This window comes from Lepidochelys kempii, chromosome 15 (genome assembly GCF_965140265.1).
Source record: "Lepidochelys kempii isolate rLepKem1 chromosome 15, rLepKem1.hap2, whole genome shotgun sequence".
Classification (NCBI taxonomy): domain Eukaryota; kingdom Metazoa; phylum Chordata; order Testudines; family Cheloniidae; genus Lepidochelys; species Lepidochelys kempii.
In genome coordinates this window covers 2,411,537-2,432,644 of record NC_133270.1, presented here as the reverse complement: position 1 = coordinate 2,432,644, position 21,108 = coordinate 2,411,537, and the positions used below count along the sequence as shown (strand labels likewise).

General features: G+C 55.4%; 2 protein-coding genes across 9 annotated transcripts in view; both read left to right on the top strand.

Annotated features, from left to right (window-relative positions):
* The window catches only part of EMID1 (EMI domain containing 1), a 95,746-nt gene that overhangs the window by 24,937 nt on the left and 49,701 nt on the right, over positions 1–21,108 (top strand). For all 8 annotated transcript variants that reach the window (XM_073312550.1, XM_073312548.1, XM_073312547.1 and 5 more), the window contains 2 exons: positions 6,853–6,966; positions 8,133–8,236. In XM_073312550.1, the coding sequence (XP_073168651.1) occupies positions 6,869–6,966; positions 8,133–8,236 (202 nt within the window). In that variant the 5' untranslated portion in view covers positions 6,853–6,868. The remainder of the gene's footprint in view (positions 1–6,852; positions 6,967–8,132; positions 8,237–21,108) is intronic.
* Positions 6–1,842, top strand: LOC140898650 (uncharacterized). Its single transcript, XM_073312788.1, has 2 exons — positions 6–679; positions 1,267–1,842. Exons 1-2 carry the CDS (start codon positions 97–99, stop codon positions 1,785–1,787), a joined length of 1,104 nt encoding a protein of 367 aa, XP_073168889.1. The 5' UTR covers positions 6–96; the 3' UTR covers positions 1,788–1,842.

Below are 21,108 nucleotides of genomic sequence, written 5' to 3'. Positions count from 1 at the left end.
CTCAACTCAGATGCACTGGCCAGGTAGACAGGAAAAGAACCGCAAACTTTTGAATCTCATTTCCTGTTTGGCCAGCGTGGCAAGCTGCAGGTGACCATGCAGAGCTCATCAGCACAGGTGACCATGATGGAGTCCCAGAATCGCAAAAGAGCTCCAGCATGGACCGAACGGGAGGTACGGGATCTGATCGCTGTTTGGGGAGAGGAATCCGTGCTATCAGAACTCCGTTCCAGTTTTCGAAATGCCAAAACCTTTGTGAAAATCTCCCAGGGCATGAAGGACAGAGGCCATAACAGGGACCCGAAGCAGTACCGCGTGAAACTGAAGGAGCTGAGGCAAGCCTACCAGAAAACCAGAGAGGCGAACAGCTGCTCTGGGTCAGAGCCCCAAACATGCCGCTTCTATGATGAGCTGCATGCCATTTTAGGGGGTTCAGCCACCACTACCCCAGCCGTGTTGTTTGACTCCTTCAATGGAGATGGAGGCAATACGGAAGCAGGTTTTGGGGACGAAGAAGATGATGATGAGGAGGAGGTTGTAGACAGCTCACAGCAAGCAAGCGGAGAAACCGGTTTTCCCGACAGCCAGGAACTGTTTCTCACCCTAGACCTGGAGCCAGTACCCCCCGAACCCACCCAAGGCTGCCTCCTGGACCCAGCAGGCGGAGAAGGGACCTCTGGTGAGTGTACCTTTTAAAATGCTATACATGGTTTAAAAGCAAGCATGTGAAAGGATTACTTTGCCCTGGCATTTGCGGTTCTCCTAGATGTAGTCCTAAAGCCTTTGCAAAAGGTTTCTGGGGAGGGCAGCCTTATTTCGTCCTTCATGGTAGGACACTTTACCACTCCAGGCCAGTAACACGTACTCGGGAATCACTGTAGAACAAAGCATTGCAGTGTATGTTTGCTGGCATTCAACCAAAATCCGTTCTTTATCTCCCTGTGTTATCCTCAGGAGAGTGAGATATAATTCATGGTCACCTGGTTGAAATAGAGTGCTTTTCTTCAGGGACACTCAGAGGTGCCCGTTCCTGCTGGGCTGTTTGCCTGTGGCTGAACAGAAATGTTCCCCGCTGATAGCCACAGGGAGGGGGGAAGGTTGAGGGGGTAGTCACGCGGTGGGAGGAGGCAAAATGCGACCTTGTAACGAAAGCACATGTGCTATGTATGTAATGTTAACAGCAAGGTTTACCCTGAAAGAGTGTAGCGACTGTTTTATAAAATGTGTCTTTTTAAATACCGCTGTCCCTTTTTTTTTCTCCACCAGCTGCATGTGTTTCAATGATCACAGGATCTTCTCCTTCCCAGAGGCTAGTGAAGCTTAGAAAGAAAAAAAAACGCACTCGCGATGAAATGTTCTCCGAGCTCATGCTGTCCTCCCACACTGACAGAGCACAGACGAATGCGTGGAGGCAAATAATGTCAGAGTGCAGGAAAGCACAAAATGACCGGGAGGAGAGGTGGCGGGCTGAAGAGAGTAAGTGGCGGGCTGAAGACAGGGCTGAAGCTCAAATGTGGCGGCAGCGTGATGAGAGGAGGCAGGATTCAATGCTGAGGCTGCTGCAGGACCAAACCAGAATGCTCCAGTGTATGGTTGAGCTGCAGCAAAGGCAGCTGGAGCACAGACTGCCACTGCTGCCCCTCTGTAACCAACCGCCCTCCTCCCCAAGTTCCATAGCCTCCACACCCAGACGCCCAAGAACGCGGTGGGGGGGCCTCCGGCCAACCAGCCACTCCACCACAGAGGATTGCCCAAAAAAAAGAAGGCTGTCATTCAATAAATTTTAAAGTTGTAAACTTTTAAAGTGCTGTGCTTAAAGTGCTGTGTGGCATTTTCCTTCCCTCCTCCACCACCCCTCCTGGGATACCTTGGTAGTCATCTCCCTATTTGTGTGATGAATGAATAACGAATGCATGACTGTGAAGCAGCAATGACTTTATTGCCTCTGCAAGCGGTGATTAAAGGGAGGAGGGGAGGGTGGTTAGCTTACAGGGAAGTAGAGTGAACCAAGGGGCGGGGGGTTTCATCAAGGAGAAACAAACAGAACTTTCACACTGTAGCCTGGCCAGTCATGAAACTGGTTTTCAAAGCTTCTCTGATGCGTACCGCGCCCTCCTGAGCTCTTCTAACCGCCCTGGTGTCTGGCTGCGCGTAACCAGCAGCTAGGCGATTTGCCTCAGCCTCCCACCCCGCCATAAACGTCTCCCCCTTACTCTCACAGATATTGTGGAGCACACAGCAAGCAGTAATAACAGTGGGAATATTGGTTTCGCTGAGGTCTAAGCGAGTCAGTAAACTGCGCCAGCGCGCCTTTAAACGTCCAAATGCACATTCTACCACCATTCTGCACTTGCTCAGCTTGTAGTTGAACAGCTCCTGACTACTGTCCAGGCTGCCTGTGTACGGCTTCATGAGCCATGGCATTAAGGGGTAGGCTGGGTCCCCAAGGATACATATAGGCATTTCAACATCCCCAACAGTTATTTTCTGGTCTGGGAATAAAGTCCCTTCCTGCAGCTTTTGAAACAGACCAGAGTTCCTGAAGATGCGAGCATCATGCACCTTTCCCGGCCATCCCACGTTGATGTTGGTGAAACGTCCCTTGTGATCCACCAGAGCTTGCAGCACTATCGAAAAGTACCCCTTGCGGTTTATGTACTCGGCGGCTTGGTGCTCCGGTGCCAAGATAGGGATATGGGTTCCGTCTATAGCCCCACCACAGTTAGGGAATCCCATTGCAGCAAAGCCATCCACTATGACCTGCACATTTCCCAGGGTCACTACCCTTGATATCAGCAGATCTTTGATTGCGTGAGCTACTTGCATCACAGCAGCCCCCACAGTAGATTTGCCCACTCCAAATTGATTCCCAACTGACCGGTAGCTGTCTGGCGTTGCAAGCTTCCACAGGGCTATCGCCACTCGCTTCTCAACTGTGAGGGCTGCTCTCATCCTGGTATTCATGCGCTTCAGGGCAGGGGAAAGCAAGTCACAAAGTTCCATGAAAGTGCCCTTACGCATGCAAAAGTTTCGCAGCCACTGGGAATCGTCCCAGACCTGCAACACTATGCGGTCCCACCAGTCTGTGCTTGTTTCCCGAGCCCAGAATCGGCGTTCCACAGCATGAACCTGCCCCATTAGCACCATGATGCATGCATTGGCAGGGCCCATGCTTTCAGAGAAATCTGTGTCCATGTCCTGATCACTCACGGGACCGCGCTGATGTCGCCTCCTTGCCCGGTATCGCGTTGCCATGTTCTGGTGCTGCATATACTGCTGGATAATGCGTGTGGTGGTTGATGTGCTCCTAATTGCCAAAATGAGCTCAGCGGCCTCCATGCTTGCCTTGGTATGGCGTCCGCACAGAAAAAAGGCGCGGAACAATTGTCTGCCGTTGCTCTGACGGAGGGAGGGGCGACTGACGACACGGCTTACAGGGTTGGCTTCAGGGAGCTAAAATCAACAAAGGGTGTGCCTGTACATCAAGGAGTATTTCAGGCAGGACTGCACGGAGGGTTCCAATAAGAAATGGTGCACCTAAGTTATCGTTGTTATTGGAACAAGGAGGTTAGCCTGGCCTCTGATTGATACATGGCTAGATTTACCTCGCTGCACCTTCTCTGTGAGTGACTGCAGTGTGATCTAGACAGGGGAGGAGGAAAATGAGTACAAAACAAATCTGGTCTATTTCTTGTTCTGACCCACTCCATCTATCTTTTACATCTTTGGCTGGCAGCAGACGGTGCAGAAGGACTGCATGCCATCCACATCTCATGGCTGCTTGGCAGAAGATGGTACAGTACGACTGCTAGCCATCTTCATCTCTTGCCTGCCTGGCATAAGATGGTACAATACGACTGCTAGCAATCCTCATCTCTTGCCTGCCTGGCAGAAGATGGTACAGTACGACTGCTAGCAGTCCGTATCGCCTGCCCGCTCACCATAAGACGGTTCAATAGGACTGCAGGACTAAAGAGAATGACCTGGTCAAGTCACTCCAAATTTAGTCCCTGCGCCCATGTCTGCCCAGGCGCTCCCAGCCGACGTGGCCAGGAGCACCTCGGACACGACGAGGACGACTACCAATCGTATTGCACCGTCTGCTGCCAGAAGGCAATGGGTTGCTGCTACTGTGCAGCAAAGCCGTACCGTGTCTGCCAGCACCCAGGAGACATAGGGTGACGGTTACCTGAGCTGGCTCCATGCTTGCCGTGGTATGGTGTCTGCACAGGTAACTCATGAAAAAAGGCGCGAAATGATTGTCTGCCCTTGCTTTCACAGAGGGAGGGAGGGAACGGGGGCCTGACGACACGTACCCAGAACCACCCGCGACAATGTTTTAGCCCCATCAGAGTGCTCCATTGTGAGTGCTCTGGACAGCACTCTCAGAGGCCCGATTGTTTGCCATTGCTCTGACGCTGGGAGGGGCGCTTACAGGGTTGGCTTCAGGGAGCTAAAATCAACAAAGGGGGTGGCTTTACATCAAGGAGTATTTCAGGCAGGACTTCACGGAGGGTTCCAATAAGAAATGGTGCACCTAAGTTATTGTCGTTATTGGAACAAGAAGGTTAGCCTGGCCTCTGATTGATACATGGCTAGATTTACCTCGCTGCACCTTCTCTGTAAGTGACTGCAGTGTGATCTAGAAGAATGAGTCCCCTAGACAGGGGAGGGGGGGAAGCAAATCTGGTCTATTTCTTGTTTTGATCCACTCCATCTATCTTTTACATCTTTGGCTGGCAGCAGACGGTGCAGAAGGACTGCATGCCATCCACATCTCATGGCTGCTCGGCAGAAGATGGTACAGTACGACTGCTAGCAGTCCGTATCGCCTGCCCGCTCACCATAAGACAGTTCAATAGGACTGACTGCAGGACTAAAGAGAATGACCTGCTCAAGTCACTCCAAATTTAGTCCCTGCGCCCATGTCTACCCAGGCGCTCCTGATCGACCTCACAGAGGCGACCAGGAGCACCTCAGACATGACGATGACGGCTACCAGTCGTACTGTACCGTCTGCTGCCACAAGGCAAGGGGTTGCTGCTCCTGTGTAGCAATGCCGTACCGCGTCTGCCAGCACCCAGGAGACATAGGGTGACGGTTACCTGAGCGGGCTCCATGCTTGCCGTGGTATGGCGTCTGCACAGGTAACTCAGGAAAAAAGGCGCGAAATGATTGTCTGCCCTTGCTTTCACGGGGGGAGGGAGGGAACGGGGGCCTGACGATATGTACCCAGAACCACCCACGACAATGTTTTAGCCCCATCAGGCATTGGGATATCAACCCAGAATTCCAATGGGCAGCAGAGACTGCGGGAACTGTGGGATAGCTACCCACAGTGCAACGCTCCGGAAGTCGACGCTTGCCTCGGTACAGTGGAAGCGCTCCGCCGAGTTAATGCACTTAATGCACTTAGAGCATTTTCTGTGGGGACACACACACTCGAATATATAAAAGCGATTTCTAAAAAACCGACTTCTATAAATTCGACCTAATTTCGTAGTGTAGACATACCCTAAGTCTTCTTGTATATGTGTGTGCTGGCAAGTGGGTAATGAAGTCTTACAGTGACATGCGATCATGTCACCTGAACTGGAATCCATCTTTAACCTGGTGTTTTTCCATTGAGGAGGAGGGGTGGGAACCCAGAGAGGAACAAAGGATTCCTGCCTTGTGCAAAAGATATATAAGGGAGTGGAACAGAACAAAGGGGGCTGCAGTCATGAGAAATCCCCTAGCTACCACCTGAGCTGGAAGAAGGGCTGTACCAGGGGAAAGGATAGGGCCCAGACTAGGAAGGCATCCAGTCTGTGATAGAAGCTTATTGAAACATCTCTGAGGGTGAGATTTTATCTGTATTAAGTTTTCTTACTATATTAGGCTTAGACTTGCATGTTTTATTTTATTTTGCTTGGTAATTCACTTTGTTCTGTCTTTTATTACTTGGAACCATTTCAGTCCTACTTTTTGTATTTAATAAAATCCCTTTTTACTTATTAATTAACCCAGAGTAAGTATTAATACCTAGGTGGGGGGCAAACTGCTGTGCATCTCTCTATATCAGTGTTATAGAGGGCGAACAATTTATGAGTTTACCCTGTATAAGCTTTACCCATTGGGAGCTGGGTATCTGAGTGCTGGAGACAGGAACACTTCTTAAGCTGTTTTCGGTTAAGTCTGCAGCTTGTGGGGGACGTGATTCAGACTTGGATCTGTGTTTGCAGCAGGCAAGCATGTCTGGCTCCAACCAGGCAAGGGACTGAAGTCCCAAGCTGTCAGGGAAAACAGGCTCAGAGGTAGTCCAGGCACATCAGGTGGCAGTCCCAAAGGGGGTTTCTGTGATCCAACCCGTCGTAGGGCTGGTAGTGGAAAAAGGCCCAGTGCTTTCTGCTGCTGTGTGAAACACCCTCAAGGTGCCAGCATTTAAGCAGGAATACCAGCCAGAGGAAACTTGCATGGTTGGCAGTGTGAGTGTTTTCACGTTCGGGTCGGGGAGTGGGAAAGCCTGGACCTGATTCAGAGGCAGGGAAGCTCCTTTGGGGGAGACACTGGCATGGCAGTCAGAATGGGAAGCCCTGGAGAACCAGCCAAGTTCTTGGGGGATGTGGCATTTGCTCCGAGATGACGGGGCTGGTGCATCCAAAGGGGAGCTGGTTTAAGCAGCTGGGCCCAGCCTGGGATCTCTGTGCTTTTCTGTGACTGGTTGGGCCCTGGGGGGGGTGGGGGGTGTCTCAATGACCATTTGACACCAATACATTTTGGCCTAGCAGCCAATGCTGCTAGGGCTAGTGAGGGGCGTCTGCCCCCCGAGCAGGGGCAGGGTGTGATGCAGCCTATGTTGGTCTCTTTCAGGAACTGGTGCTCGTACATGGTCACAAGGACAGTTTCCTGCCATGTCCAAAATGGTACCTTCCTGCAGAGAGTGTTCCAGGGCTGCCACTGGCCCGGGGGCTGCAACGGAGGCAGGTGAGAGAGACGCTGCCGCTTCCCCTTCCACCGCCCCCTGCTCCCTTGCCACATGCTGCTTGTCTGCTGTGCCACACGTGGGCAGAGCTGGGGCATGGGAGTCACACATCCAGAGTTCATGCTGCAAGGTGGGGAGGTTTTGCTTCCTCCTAGGGCCCCTCACAGGCTTGAACTGCTGCAACCCTGTAGCAGCACGCGGGCCGCTCCTACCTTCTCGCACCACAGAGACCCACTCAGTCTCCACTGGCAGGGTAGCCACACCCTGCTGCTTATTGCATTCCCTCCACCCGTTCAGCAACACTATGGACAACTCCCCTGCTATCCCTAGGCCCAAGAGGAACAGAGGTCTCCCTTCCTGGAGATCTCACTGACTCTGGACTCGGCTAGCTCTGCTCCTCACCTGGCACATCCTTCCTGTGCCTTTGGATCAGGCCTCAGCTGATGGGCTAATTCATCCCATAGCTCACCCAGCTGTGATCCTGATGAACGAATTACATTTTTGCCCCAGCCAGGCTTCTCGGGGGGAGCTAGAGCGATCGGGGTGCTGTAGCTGGTGAGCCGGCCCTCTGTCCCAGGCCCCGTGTTACCGGGAGGGGAATGAAGAATTAAGCTGTTGTGCCCATCCAGTCCCATGTTCCTCCCACTGCCCCAGCCCAGAGGGACTATCCGCTCCTGGGGCTGCTAGGCCACTCAGCCTCTGTTTGCACGAAGACTCGGGCTCCCCTCCACCCACTCTGATGGGATCCAGCTACAGCTGGATGCTCCACCCCTTCTCAAGGGAGTGCTCCATCGATCCTGAATCCTTCCACACCAGCCCCCTCCTGGAGCGGCCTCATCGCGTGAGGGTAACGTGGCTTCCCCACTCATTCCTGCCCCATGTTGCTCCTACATCATGAGAGGCTGCAGCACATCAGCTGATCCCAGCAGGGGCCAGGCAGGAATCTACTCCCGTCCCATGCAATGCTGAAAGGGGGACAGCAAGGAGCAAACTCCCCCCTGTGAAGCATCAGGCCTGGGTGCCTGCTGGAGGTGGAGATGGGATACCCACCTGGGATGATCTGTAGCGACAGGCCGCTGGTGGTGACAAATGTTAGGGATGCCAGCGCTGAGCCTGGCCCCTGAGAACAGACCAAGCTCCTGATGCCGGGGCCCTTTCTGTTTCGCAGCTACAGAGCCATCGTGAGACCAGCGTACAAGGTGGCCTACAAGACGGTCACAGCTCTGGAGTGGAAGTGCTGCCCAGGCCACACGGGGGTCAACTGCAAAGAAGGTAGGAAAAGCCAGCTGAACATGGCTCCTGGGGGATGTTCTGAGCTGTGTGAGCTGCAGGGAGCACTGGGGCACTGCAGCCCCAAAGAGCTGGCATGGATCAGAACAGTCCCCTGCTAGCACAGGATTGAAGGGGCCTGGATTCAGATCCCTTCCGCCGTGGGGCAGAGGGATCTCTGGGGGGACAGCTCCCTCTCTTTGTGGGGCAGAGGGGGAGCTGGAGGGCAGCTCCCTCTCTGTGTGGGGCAGAGGGGGCTCTGGGGATAGATATACAGGGTAGTTTGTGTGGGGCAGAGGATACTCTGGGCCAAATAGATAGCATAGGGGGACAGTCATCTCATGGCCAGACAGAGGGAGCTCAGGACACCGGCTGCCCTAGCATTGTCTTTGGTTGTCAGCAATGGATCCTCCATTGGCTGGATCACTGTTACTGGCATAGATGGGACCCAACCATTGGGCACTATGTCACCTAGGGTGTGATGGGCCCCATCTCAACTAGCAGCTAAGCCCGTCTGCACCAGCTGATTGGGGAGTGGCTGCTAACTACTGCCGTGGGGAAGTGCTATGGAGACAGATCTTCAATCTGGGTCATTCACTGTAATGAGGGTCGGAGGGGGCGTGAGTAGTTGGAGGAGGTACAATGTGAATGCTGCGGGCATCAGCCCCGTGCATCAGTGTCATACGCTGGATGGCAGATATCAGTCACTGGGCATTCTCTAGAGTGCCCCATGGCACCTCATGCTGCCAACCTAGAGGTCAAGCGATCCAGGGCACCTCCCAGGGATTCTGAGGGGGCAGGTACGGAATCAGACCCCAGCCAGTGTGGGGCAGAAGGATCTCTGCGGGTAGATGTATGGGGCAGCCCCCCTCAGTGTGGGGCAGGTATGGGGGGTTCTCATCTTTGATCATTCCCGAGATGATACTGGGGTGAGTGGGGAGCCGGGCTGGGGGCAGATTCTTCCCTGAAATCCCCTGATGTCAGCGATTTCAGTTTGCTGGTTTGTTGTAGCTCATTAGCCCTGGGCTGCCTCTTCTAATTAGTTACTGTAGGGCTGCTTGTAAACAGTGGCGCTATGGAGCGGGGGTGTTGTTATGGTAGGGCCACGCATGGCTGCACAGCGTATCTCATTCCTCCTGGATTGCTCACCATGAAAGCCGCATGAACTGGTGCCCGTCGCCAGAGCCCTGCACAGATACACAAATAAGTATCCGCATCCGATCCACGAGCCGCAAAGATTATCTGTGGATATCCACAGATCTCCTCAGATTTGCAGGGCTCTACACTGGGGGCTAGGCTGAGGCTCCAAGGCATCCCCCCCCGACGGAGCTGGTCGGGGAGAGCCACAGACAGCTGTGGAGAGTGGACCCTCCACCTGCCCTCAGCCGGGCGGGGAGCCTGGGGGGCGGGGACACTGCTGGGGGCTGCTCTCAGGCCCCCTCCCCATACTGTGGGCAGGTAGAAGGTCTGCCACTGCTCCCCACTGCTCCCCAGCTGAGCTCCATGCTGGCCTGGCTGGGGGAAGGGGGGACACCTGTGGAGCTGCCTGGGGGCTGCTCAGGCCCCCCACCCACAGCAGGTGGAAGGTCTGCCATGGCTCCCCACAGCTGCCCGCCCGGCTCCTACCGTGGCTGGGCTGTGGCTCCGAGCCACCCCCCTGGCCAAAGCCAGGTCGGGGAAAGCCAGGCGGGCAGCTGTGGGGAGCCATGGTGGACCCTCCACCTGCCCTGGGTGTGGGGCCCAAGCAGCCCCCCACCCAGTATCCCTGCCCCCCAGGCCTCCCGCCCAGGGCAGGTGGAGGATTGGTGCCGCGGTTCCTCACTGCTGCCCGCCGGCTCTTACCGTCAGAGCCCTGTGCGGATACAAAATTTGTATCTGCATCCACACTGCTATCCGCAGAAATGGTCCACAGATATAAAGTGGATACCCACGGATTTTCAGGGCTCTACCCGTCGCAGCATCGCTGAGCACTGCCAAGCCCTGCCTGCCGGGAAGCTGTTAGTTATTCCCATACCAGCATCTCCCAGCAGGAGGTGCTACAGGGGATGGCCCAGAAGCTCTGGCCTCTGCTAATCGTATAGATGGAAGAGGGTGTTTGAATGGTCTTTGGGAACACAGTTCCCAGCGAGGCGCTGGCAGGACGAATCTGAGTTTACGATACAAGCACAGCAGGCCACCAGGCTGCCCTGGCCAAAGGTAGCAGCACTAGCCAGTGCCATTTACCCAGCGATCAGCCTGGCAGGTACAATAATCAGCACCTGGAGAGCCCAGCATGGGACCCAGATCGCTTGCTGTTTTGTAGCCACAGCAGCCAGGGCAGGAATGGATTCCTCGAAGGCCAGAATGGATCACTGTGATCACCTAGTCTGACCTCCCGTCTAGCAGGCCAGAGGCCGTCCCTGAATGAATTCCTGGTTGAACTAGAGCAGAGCTCGGAAAACGAGCTCGTCTGGATTTAAAACTGGCCTGCGAGAGGGAATTCACCCCTGCCCTTGGGAAATTGTTCCAAGGATTAATTGCCCTCATTGTTAGAAATGGGCATTTTATTTCCTATCTGAATTTGCTTAGCTTCAGCTTCCAGCCCTTGGGCGTGTTAGACCTTTGTCTGCTAGAGCAGTGATTCTCAAACGTTTGTAGTGGTGACCCCTTTCACACAGCAAGCCTCTGAGTGCGACCCCCCTTTATAAATTAAAATAACTTTTAAATATATTTAACACCATTATAAATGCTGAAGGCAAAGCGGGCTTTGGGTTGGAGGCTGACAGCCCATGACCCCCCCATATAATAACCTTGCGCCCCCCTGAGAGGTCCGACCCCCAGTGTGAGAAACCCTGTGCTAGAATGAAGATCAATGTTTTGTTCCCCAGCTAGGTACTTATCGGCTGTCCTCAAATCACCCCTTAGCCTCTTTGTTAACCCAAATTGACTGAGCTCCGAGTCTCTCACTGGAAGGGAAGTTTCTAATCCTTTATTCATTCTTGTGGCTCTTCTCCAATTTCTCTCCATGCCTCGTTAATTGGGGCCACCAGCACTGGACACAGTGTTCCAGCCGTGGTGGCACCAGTGCCAAACACAGAGGGAAAGTCACCTCTCTGCTCCTACCCAAGATCCCTGGGCATCAGGGAGCTCGTCTAGGGTCTCAGCTCCAGCTGAGGCTCACGGGGAAGGAGGGTGACTCAGAGGCTGTCAGCTTAGTGTGGGCCTCCTGGATCACCGCAGAACCAGCTTGGGGGAGAGCAGCACTGCCAGGCTCTCCTAAAGGCCGGGGGGGGCGCCTCATTTCTGGTACAGATGGTGCAGGGCGATTTGAACTGTGCCAAGGAATTGCCCCTCCAGCGCCAAGAAAGGACAGACAAACTTAACCATGACCCCACGATGCTGAGACAGGCAGGACTCACTGTGGAAGGGCCGGGGCAGGGGGCAGGTGAGCCAGTCTCCTCCTGCCCCTGCCCTGTGGAAGGGGGAGAGGGAGAGGGGAGGCTGAAGGGCTGCTGCTGTGATTTTTTCCCCCAGCTGCAGTCGAGGAAGGACCAGGCCTGGCTCCCTGCCAGCTCCTCTCCACTCTGCCAAGCTATCAGCCTTGGGGTGCCTCCACCCTTCCTGCTGTTGAACCGCTGGGGGACAGTGGGAGGGGAGGGGACACCTGTGGATGGAAGAGGCAGGCTCAGTGTCCTGGAGGTGCTCTAACTGGGGGACCCCCCCATAATACACACAGCTCCCCTCAGCCCCCAGTTAGCCCCCATTGGCATCTCCCATCCAGCCCCCCATTTCTCCATCCAGCCCCTTCGGCAGCCCCAGTCCCCATCTGGCCTCCCCTTGGACAACCCCCATCCAATCCACCTCACATTCTCTCTCCTGCATCTCCTGGAGCCGCACTCAGGTTTCGGTGCAAGCTGACCTCGCTGTCTCTGGGGACCTGCAGGCCGCTTTGAAATGGAGACGAGAGAGGGATGGAGGGGCAGCGATATGGGGAGCAGAGGGGCTGGGTGGATGACCTGAATGGGGCCAAAGCTGAACTAGGCCAGGGAGGCGACACATGGCTCCTGGGAGACAGCATTCTTGCTGTCCACGGCAGGGGATCAGGAAGGCGAGGAATCCGGGCACCCAGCCTGGGGTTAGGGTGATTCTCCCTGTGTGTGTCCTTCCCCTGACCCTGCAGACAGCCCCAGCTGGGCCTGCACCCTGCGGCCCACCCCCGGGCCTGCTCACTCCCCAATTCCTATTGCACTGATCCCAGCAATGCTGACTCAGGGGCTGAGGTTAAGGAAGCTGCCGAGAAAGCTGAGCCCGGCTTGTTTTGCTGCTTCCTGGCCAGCTGCGGCTGGGAACTGGGAGCCTGTGAGTGCTCTGCTCATCCCTCTGCCTTCAGGCCTTGGCAGGCGGCTTCCGAGAGCTAGAGCTGGCAGGGCCTGCTCGGTAGGAGCTATTCCGAGGCTGCTCAGCTGCTGCCCAGTCGGGTTGCCAATTTTGGTTGGACGTATTCCTGGGGGTTTCATAACATGACATCACCTATAATTAAAGATTCATCTTTAATTCCTGGAGACTCCAGGCCAATCCTGGAGGCTGGCAACCACACTGTCCACTGGGCCTCCCACTAACTCCCCCCCTCCGCTTCTACCCCGCTATCTTGGTTCTTAGGACGCGGGATCTCAGCAGAAAAGCTGAGCGACTGAAACTCCCATCTCCCCAGCGCTGCTGAAAAGAGCATGCTCCAACTGTCTGGCAATCTACTGAGCTGTCTGTCCTCAGGGGGAGTGAGCGGTGGCATTGGTTCTCACGGGCTGACAGCAAGACACAGCCACCTAGTAACCTCTGCGAGCCAGGGACCCCTCTGCAAGTACCTGGTCCCCCACATCATTGGGTGTGCTAGCCCGCTGCCCCCCGGGAGCGCAGCGTAGGGACAGTTCACACAGCTGGAATCCTGCCACTGCTGCCTGGGGAATGCAGAGCTCCTGAGGCTCCAGGTCACAGCACTGTCTCTGGGGTGGCTCCTTCTGAGCTTTTCTTCCCCCTGACTGTGGGTCTGGAGCTGGGCCAAGCTCCATCTTCCTAGTGCCTTCAATCCCCTTTCTTCACGGCTCCTACTGATGGCATCTAAAGTCTCACACTGGCGCCAGTGGAAGCCCTTCACACGAGTCCCAGCGGCAGGTTCTTGCCCTGACCGTTCCCAGCAGCTGTGCTGTGCTGCTGAGGCTGTGCCCAGCTCCGGGCTGTCGAGCTTGCGAAAAGGAGTCTATCGACTCCATGGCACCTAGGTCCATGCTGTTCATCCTCCCCTTGCTGGGACACCTCAGGCAGTGCTGGTAAAGAGACCCAGCTCCTAGCTCAGGGGACTGGCTATAGAGGTTATGGGCAGACTGGACCAGCTAGTACGACATCCTGCATATCACGGGCCATTAAACCCCACCCACACCAAGCCCAACAACCAGAATTAGATCCAAGTATCACAGCCCTCAGAAGATTAAGCTGTGATGTGCCCCGGCAGAGAACAGGAGGAACTGAGGTGCACCAGTGCCCAAGACCCCTGCAGTGGCAGGGAAAGGATTAAGTGAGATACACCCAGATGATCCTGGCAAGCAACCAGTAACCACATGCTGTAGAAGAAGGTGAAAACCCCCCAGGGTCTCTGCCAATCTGAGCTGGGGAAAATTCCTTCCCAACCCCAAACCTGGCTATCAGTGTGACCCTGAGCATACGAGGAAGACTCACCAGCCAAGCGCCTGAGAAAGAAACTTCTCTGCTTCACATCAGAGCACTGGCCCACCTGTCCAGTGTCCCATCTCCCGCCATGGGTATCTGTGATGCTTCAGAGGAAGGAGAGAGGAAAACCTTTGGAATACAGTGGAAGGGGAAATGTTCCCTTAGAATCATAGAATATCAGGGTTGGAAGGGACCTCAGGAGGTCATCTAGTCCCACCCCCTGCTCAAAGCAGGACCAATCCCCAACTAAATCATCCCAGCCAGGGCTTTGTCAAGCCTGACCTTAAAAATATCTAAGGAAGGAGATTCCACCACCTCCCTAGGTAACGCATTCCAGTGCTTCACCACCCTCCTAGTGAAAAAGTGTTTCCTAATTTCCAACCTAAACCTCCCCCACTGCAACTTGAGACCATTACTCCTTGTTCTGTCAACTGCTACCACTGAGAACAGTCTAGAGCCATCCTCTTTGGAACCCCCTTTCAGGTAGTTGGAAGCAGCTATCAAATCCCCCCTCATTCTTCTCTTCTGCAGACTAAACAATCCCAGTTCCCTCAGCCTCTCCTCATAAATCATGTGTTCCAGTCCCCTAATCATTTTTGTTGCCCTCCGCTGGACTCATTCCAGTTGTTCAGCATCCTTCTTGTATTGTGGGGCCCAAAACTGGACACAGTACTCCAGATGAGGCCTCACCAATGTCGAATAGAGGGGAACGATCATGTCCCTCGATCTGCTGGCAATGCCCCTACTTATATAGCCCAAAATGCCGTAGCCTTCTTGGCAACAAGGGTACACTGTTGACTCATATCCAGCTTCTCATCCACTGTAACCCCTAGGTCCTTTTCTGCACAACTGCTGCCGAGCCACTCAGTCCCTAGTCTGTAGCGGTGCATGGGAGTCTTCTGTCCTAAGTGCAGGACTCTGCACTTGTCCTTGTTGAACCTCATCAGATTTCTTTTGGCCCAATCCTCTAATTTGTCTAGGTCCCTCTGTATCCTATCCCTGCCCTCCAGCGTATCTACCACTCCTCCCAGTTTAGTGTCATCCGCAAACTTGCTGAGGGTGCAATCCACACCATCCCCCAGATCATTTATGAAGATATTGAACAAAACCAGCCCCAGGACCGACCCTTGGGGCACTCCGCTTGATACCGGCTGCCAACTAGACATGGAGCCATTGATTGCTACCCTTTGAGCCCAGTGATCTAGCCAGCTTTCTATCCACCTTATAGTCCATTCATCCAGCCCATACTTCTTTAACGTGCTGGCAAGGATGCAAGCACTTCTGATGAAGACGCGCTCCACCAGCAGAAGGAGGGTAGCGTGACCCCTTCAGGTGACCAGCAAAAGGTCTGAAGCATGAGGTTTGAGAGACATAAGACATGAACCAGATGGGACTCTGCAGCACGTCAGCCCCAGGTCTGAGCAACATCAGCCTCCAGATCGAGCCCACAGAGGAAACTCAAAATGAAGCAGGTTCTCTGGACACAAGGGGCTGGATGTTCAGGTGAGCTCGGCATGGCAAGTGCTGAGTTCTGCTGGAAACTCAGCCCCAATTCTGGGTGTTGAACACTTGAAAATGTGGCTCTTGGGTCTTTTGAAAATTCTTTATTGCTCATTGGCGGCAGCACCTAGGAGCGCTAGTCATCATCCAGGACCCCAGTGTGCTAGGCTCTTACAAACACAGAGCAAAAAGATGGTCCTGGCTCCTAAAAGCTTACAGACTAAGTATCTGCCCCACATGAAATTCTGAAAGGACAACCCACTTCTGGCTGAGCAAAGCAAATAAACTAGTACAAGCCAGCTGGCGAGCAGTCCCTTCTTAGGACCATCTCACTCGCTGATAGCTCACTGCAGTGCCATGCACCAAGTGCAAGCGGCTGCTTGCCAAATCTCAAATCAGCGATCCCAGACTGGAAGTAGGAGTCAGAAGGTCCAGTGGAAACCTAAGAGGACTGGCTGGGCAATGAATAGCATTGGCTAGAAAATGAGGAGTAGGGAGGGGTACAGCAGACATTTTCCAACCATTTTTTCCCCTTTGGAACATATTTTGTTTGAAAAATTGCTGATCAACTCCAGTGATCAACAGAGAGGATGAAACGGACATGCTTTGTACAGCACTGTACACCGTACAAAGAAGCAAGGGGGCAGCGCTCTCTGGGGCCATCCCCTCGTGCTTCGTCCACAAGCCTTAGCCAAAGGCTACACAGCAAAGAAGCAAATTGTGCACAACTCTGTAAGGGAGGAAAGAGACGGCGTCATAATCCATGGCAGCCTTCCAGTGAGTCAGAAATGAACTGCAATAAAAAACGGGACACCTGGTATGAAGTCCCATTACTGTGAAACTCTATCCTGCATGCAGATATTTGATGTATTGAGCTTGGCAATGCTCAAATGACTTGACATGGCAATAGCTGTTGGGATTCGAGGGGGGAAAGAAAGGAAGGAAGGGATGGAAAACGATTGGAAAAAGAAATGGCTAGAGGAAGAGAATGATGGAGAAAAGAAAGGGAAGCAGTGCTAGATAGGGAGATTTGGAGAGGAGTGTTGGGCCCAGTCCCCCTCTATCTCCGGTCCCAGGGCGCTCTGCCGTGGGCTATCTGTCCCCTCCTGGCCTGCCTGGGAACTAGCTCTGCGGATGGTATTCTCCCCCCCACCCCACCCCCAGCCACCTGTGAAGGCCTTAACAAAGGGAAGCCATCGATTCTTCCTGTTTGTTGACTCCTTCTTCCCTGGGTCAGCACATTGCCTCCCCAGCTGCTTTCAAAGGCATTGGGAAGGGCTGTCCCCTGGGGTCTGCCATTCACTCCGCCAGCCTCAGCCCATGAACAGCCAAACAGGTGCCAAAATGTGACATGGGACTGCAGCAGCCTGGGAAGGGAGTGACTCCTGTCACTCAGGCTCTAGCCAGGGGCTCGGAAGAGACACGTCAGGGCAGGATTTATTTATTCAGCTGGTCTTAATTCAGGGGAGAGAGAGGGAGCAGGAGGGGCCTCCTTCCTCGCTCCATCCTCCCTCCTCCCAAGGTAGCAGACATGAGCCCCCACCCCCACCCCCACCCCCACCCCCCGCACACATCTGACCGGACCCAGCTTGTGTCTGCAGGCCAGAGCCCCTGCTGGGCAGTAGCACTGCGGGCGAGCGGGACCCTAACCCTGGATTTCAGGCCTGGCTCCAAAGAGGCACGTGCAGCCTTGCGCTCAGAGTTCACCGACTCCCCGCTGGGTAAATCCCGGCCGGCCAACCAGGGCTGGAGCCGCTCTGGAGCCCAGCCGGGAGCCAAGGGACAGCGTGGCCCAGGCCATGGCCGGGCAGGGTCAGAGTGGCCGTGGGTATTCCAGTGGCAGTGTGTTTGGGAGGGGCTGGGCAATGACCAATCGGCGCACAGGTTTGGTCTGTCCAGTGGCCAGTGGGAGAAAAGGTGGACTCTGGGCAATGACCAATGAGAGGGGAGGTGAGGTCTGTGCAGTGACCAATGGGAGAGGAGATGGGGGTCTGTGCCGCATCAGTGAGAGTGAAGGTGGGTCTGTGCAGTGATCAGTGTGAGGGGAGGTGGGATCAGTGCAGTGTAGGGGCGCCGGAGCAGGGGATCCAGGGGGCCATGACCCTCCCACTTTTTACCGGCCGTAAGGGCGAGTGACGGGGGAGGGACGGAGAGGAGTTAGCGGGGGCAGGGTCTTGGGGGGAAGACACAAAGTGCAGAAGAGGAGCCTTAGGGGAATGGGTGGCAGGAGGACGGGGGCTTGGGGAGAAGGGGCAGGGTCTCAGGGGCAGCGTGTGGGGGATAGGGCCCTGGTTTGCGAACCTGTGCACGCCCCCCCGGTGCAGTGTCCAATGGGAGGGGACGTGGGGGGTCTGCAGGGTGTCCAGTGGGAGGGGAGGTGGGGGGTCTGTGCAGTACCCAATGGGAGGGGAGGTGGGGTCTGTGCGGTGTCCAGTGGGAGGGGAGGTGGGGGTCTGTGCAGTGTCCAATGGGAGGGGAGGTGGGGTCTGTGCAGTGTCCAATGGGAGAGGAGGTGGGGGTCTGTGCAGTACCCAATGGGAGGGGAGGTGGGGTCTGTGCGGTGTCCAGTGGGAGGGGAGGTGTCCAGAGAGGATCTCTCTATTAAGAGGTAGCCCAGGCTGTGGAAAAAAATTAAAACAGGCCATTTGGGACAAATGGGGGGCCGTATCTCAGGAACCCCACTTTCAAGCCGAGCTGCTGATGCGTATGGATTTGAGAGAGGATAAACATTCAGCTGTAAACGGAGTCCATGTTGCCAGTGTGGCTGTGGCAGGCCATGGCGTTAGCTCGGACCCCGCTCCACCTTGCGGAGATGTGCACAGGGCCTGGGCAGCTGGGACCACATAGGGCCAGGGCTCAGGAAACACCTTGGCTCTGCTCCTCTATTGTCTTTTTCCAGCTCTGGCTCTGAAGACAATAGCCCAACCCAGTGCTGCCCCTTCCCTTCACTGCCTGCAGATACTTACACCGGGCTTGTAAACTGCTTCCCGGGGCTGGGGGTGGATCACCCTGGGGGGCAGCGCAGCGGCATGTGTGTCCAGCCCTGGGAAGCCTGGGGGAGGGGAGGAGATGCCCTGACGTGAGGACTGCAGAGCGGGGAGTGGGGAGGTGGTGTCAGGGCCTCCTTCCAGCTCCCTGCTCACCCCCTCCCCAGCCAGGTGGCTAGTGGTGAACAGGAAGGTGAGTCCTGGGGCACCATCCAACTCTACCTGCTCCTGGCTACAGGAGCTGGGGAGGAGGGAGACGTTTAACTCCTTGGATGCTGGAATTCAGATCTGTTGTAAAGGTAGAGCAGTTGGGAGGGAGGGGAGTCTGGAAGCAGCAGGCATTTGGGGAGGGGATCAGGGCACCTCTTAGGGCTCAGAACCCTTTGTCCCAGCCCCAGTGGCCTTTCAAAGGAGCGGGCCAATGCCCACACAAGCCCCACAGCTGGGGGACAGCAGGCCAGGGCTAGTGTGCTAGTGAGGGGTGGAAGGGCCTTGCTGAGAACCTCACCAGCGCCTCTGACAGGCAGGCTGGGACCCAGCGGTGGAAGGGGGCAGTTAGAACCTAATTGGCTCAGCCTGCAGCTTCCCTTCCTGCTCAGGCCCCATCCCTCCCCTCCATGGGCCAGGGACGGGGGTGAGGGACATATATATTGCCTGAGACCCGGCTCTGACCTTAATGCCCCAGTCAAAGCTGTTGCCACATCAGTGCAGGGTGAAGGGGGAGTGAGTCCTAGGGTTCCCAGGTGTCCATTTTTTGACCGAACGCCCAGTCAAAAAGGGACCCTGGTGGCTTGGGTCAGCACTGCTGACTGGGCCATTAAAAGTCTGGTCGGCAGCACAGCGGGGTTGGCAGGCTCCCTGCCCGGCTCTGTGCAGCTCCCAGGAAGCAGCCAGAATGTCTCTCCAGTGTAGGGGTGGCCATGGGGACGCCATGCGCTGCCATCACCCGGAGCGCTGACTCCACAGCTCCCACTGTCCTGGAACCACAGCCAAGGGGAGCTGTGGGAGCAGCGCACAAAGCCCCCTGGCCCCTCCGCCTAGGAGACGGACATGCCAGCCATTTCTGTGAGCCGCCTTAGGTAAGCGCCAGCTGGCTGGAGCCCGCACCCCAACTCCCTGCCCCAGCCTAGCGAAAATGAATGAGTGAGGGTGGGGGAGAGCGAGCCACAGAGGGAGGGAGGGATGGAGTGAGCGGGGGCGGGGCCTCAGAGAAGGGGCGGTGCAGGGGTGTGGCCTCAGGGCAGGGGGCAGGGCAAGAGTGTTCGGTTTTCTGTGGTTATAAAGTTGGCAACCCCCTAGGAGGCCTGGACCCCCCTCCCACCCTTGGGGCAGACAGGAGCAGGAGTGAGGAGCACCACCATTAGCTCCAGGGGGGGATTCGCCTCCCTCTTTTCCGCTGGGGACTCCAAGGACTCCATAGCACCCCCTCAGAGAGGCCAGTTGGACCTAGCTGCAATCCCTTACCCCCAAGCTTCAGGCAGAACTCAAATACCAGAGAGGAGTGTGGGATGACAGAGAGATGGGGGGACACATGTGGGGATAGACAGAAAGAAGGAGCCTCAGCAGAGTATCATCTTTCTTCCCTCTCACTCCCCTGCCCGCATCAGTTTCCATCTCTCCTGCTCTCCCCGCCTCTCTCTCTCTCCTGATCCTGGAGTTCTGGGAAGCCTGACGCTCTGCTGTACAGTCAGAGACCCTTCCCCCCACTGGCCTCCCCACTCTAGGGTACGCGTGCCAGGGCCCTGCCAGCTTACCAGGGCCCTGCCTGGGGAGGAGGGACAGGCAAGTGTCCCTGGAATGGGGCAGGCATCTGGGGGGCCAGGCTGGGGGCTGCCCTAAGCTGGCATTCCTTGGTTTGAAAGGAGAGTGTGTGGGTCAGTTTCTACAGACGGGAGGAGGGTGGGGTACGACCAGCCTCTCCTTATCTGACTGGGCTCATATCACGCCTGTGCTGTACAGCTGTTTGCAGCCTTGTCCGGATGCAAGAATGCCCCTTTCCCCTGCTTGGAAATAGCTCCCCAGAGAGCAGAGCTGGCTTTGATCCCCCCACTGCTGCAGGATCTGAACCCGGATCCAGCCTCAGTGAAGCAACAACTTCCACAGGGCAGGGGGCGGGATGTGAGTTCTCTGCATGGCCTCTGGTAGCTCCTTCAGTGAGACTGCTGCTGCGGCAGTTCCTGGGACACCAGGGCTCAGGGCAGGCAAAGCGAGATTGCAGAGTAGCTTTTCAGCCCGAAACCTCCTGTCATGTGCTGCAGGATTATTTTTTAGGGATGCCGCAGCTGCTGACATCTAGAGGACTGGGGACCCCACGATGGTACTGGTTAATATTAACCCTTTAGGTAAGGCAGGGATCTGCGGGGGAATGGTTAGAGATGGGGACTTGGAACCAGGACTCCTGCGTTCTAGGCTAGCTCTGCCACTGAACTGATGTGCCACTGAAGAGGCAGCAGATTTAAAACAAGTAAAAGGAAGTATTTCTTCACACAACACACAGTCAACCTGTGGAACTCTTTGCCACAGGATGTTGTGAAGGCCAAGACTATAACAGGGTTCAAAAAAGAACTAGATAAGTTCATGGAGGATAAGTCCATCAATGGCTATGGGCAGGGATGGTGTCCCTAGCCTCTGTTTGGCAATGGGCGACAGGATGGATCACTTGATGATCCCCTGTTCTGTTCACTCCCT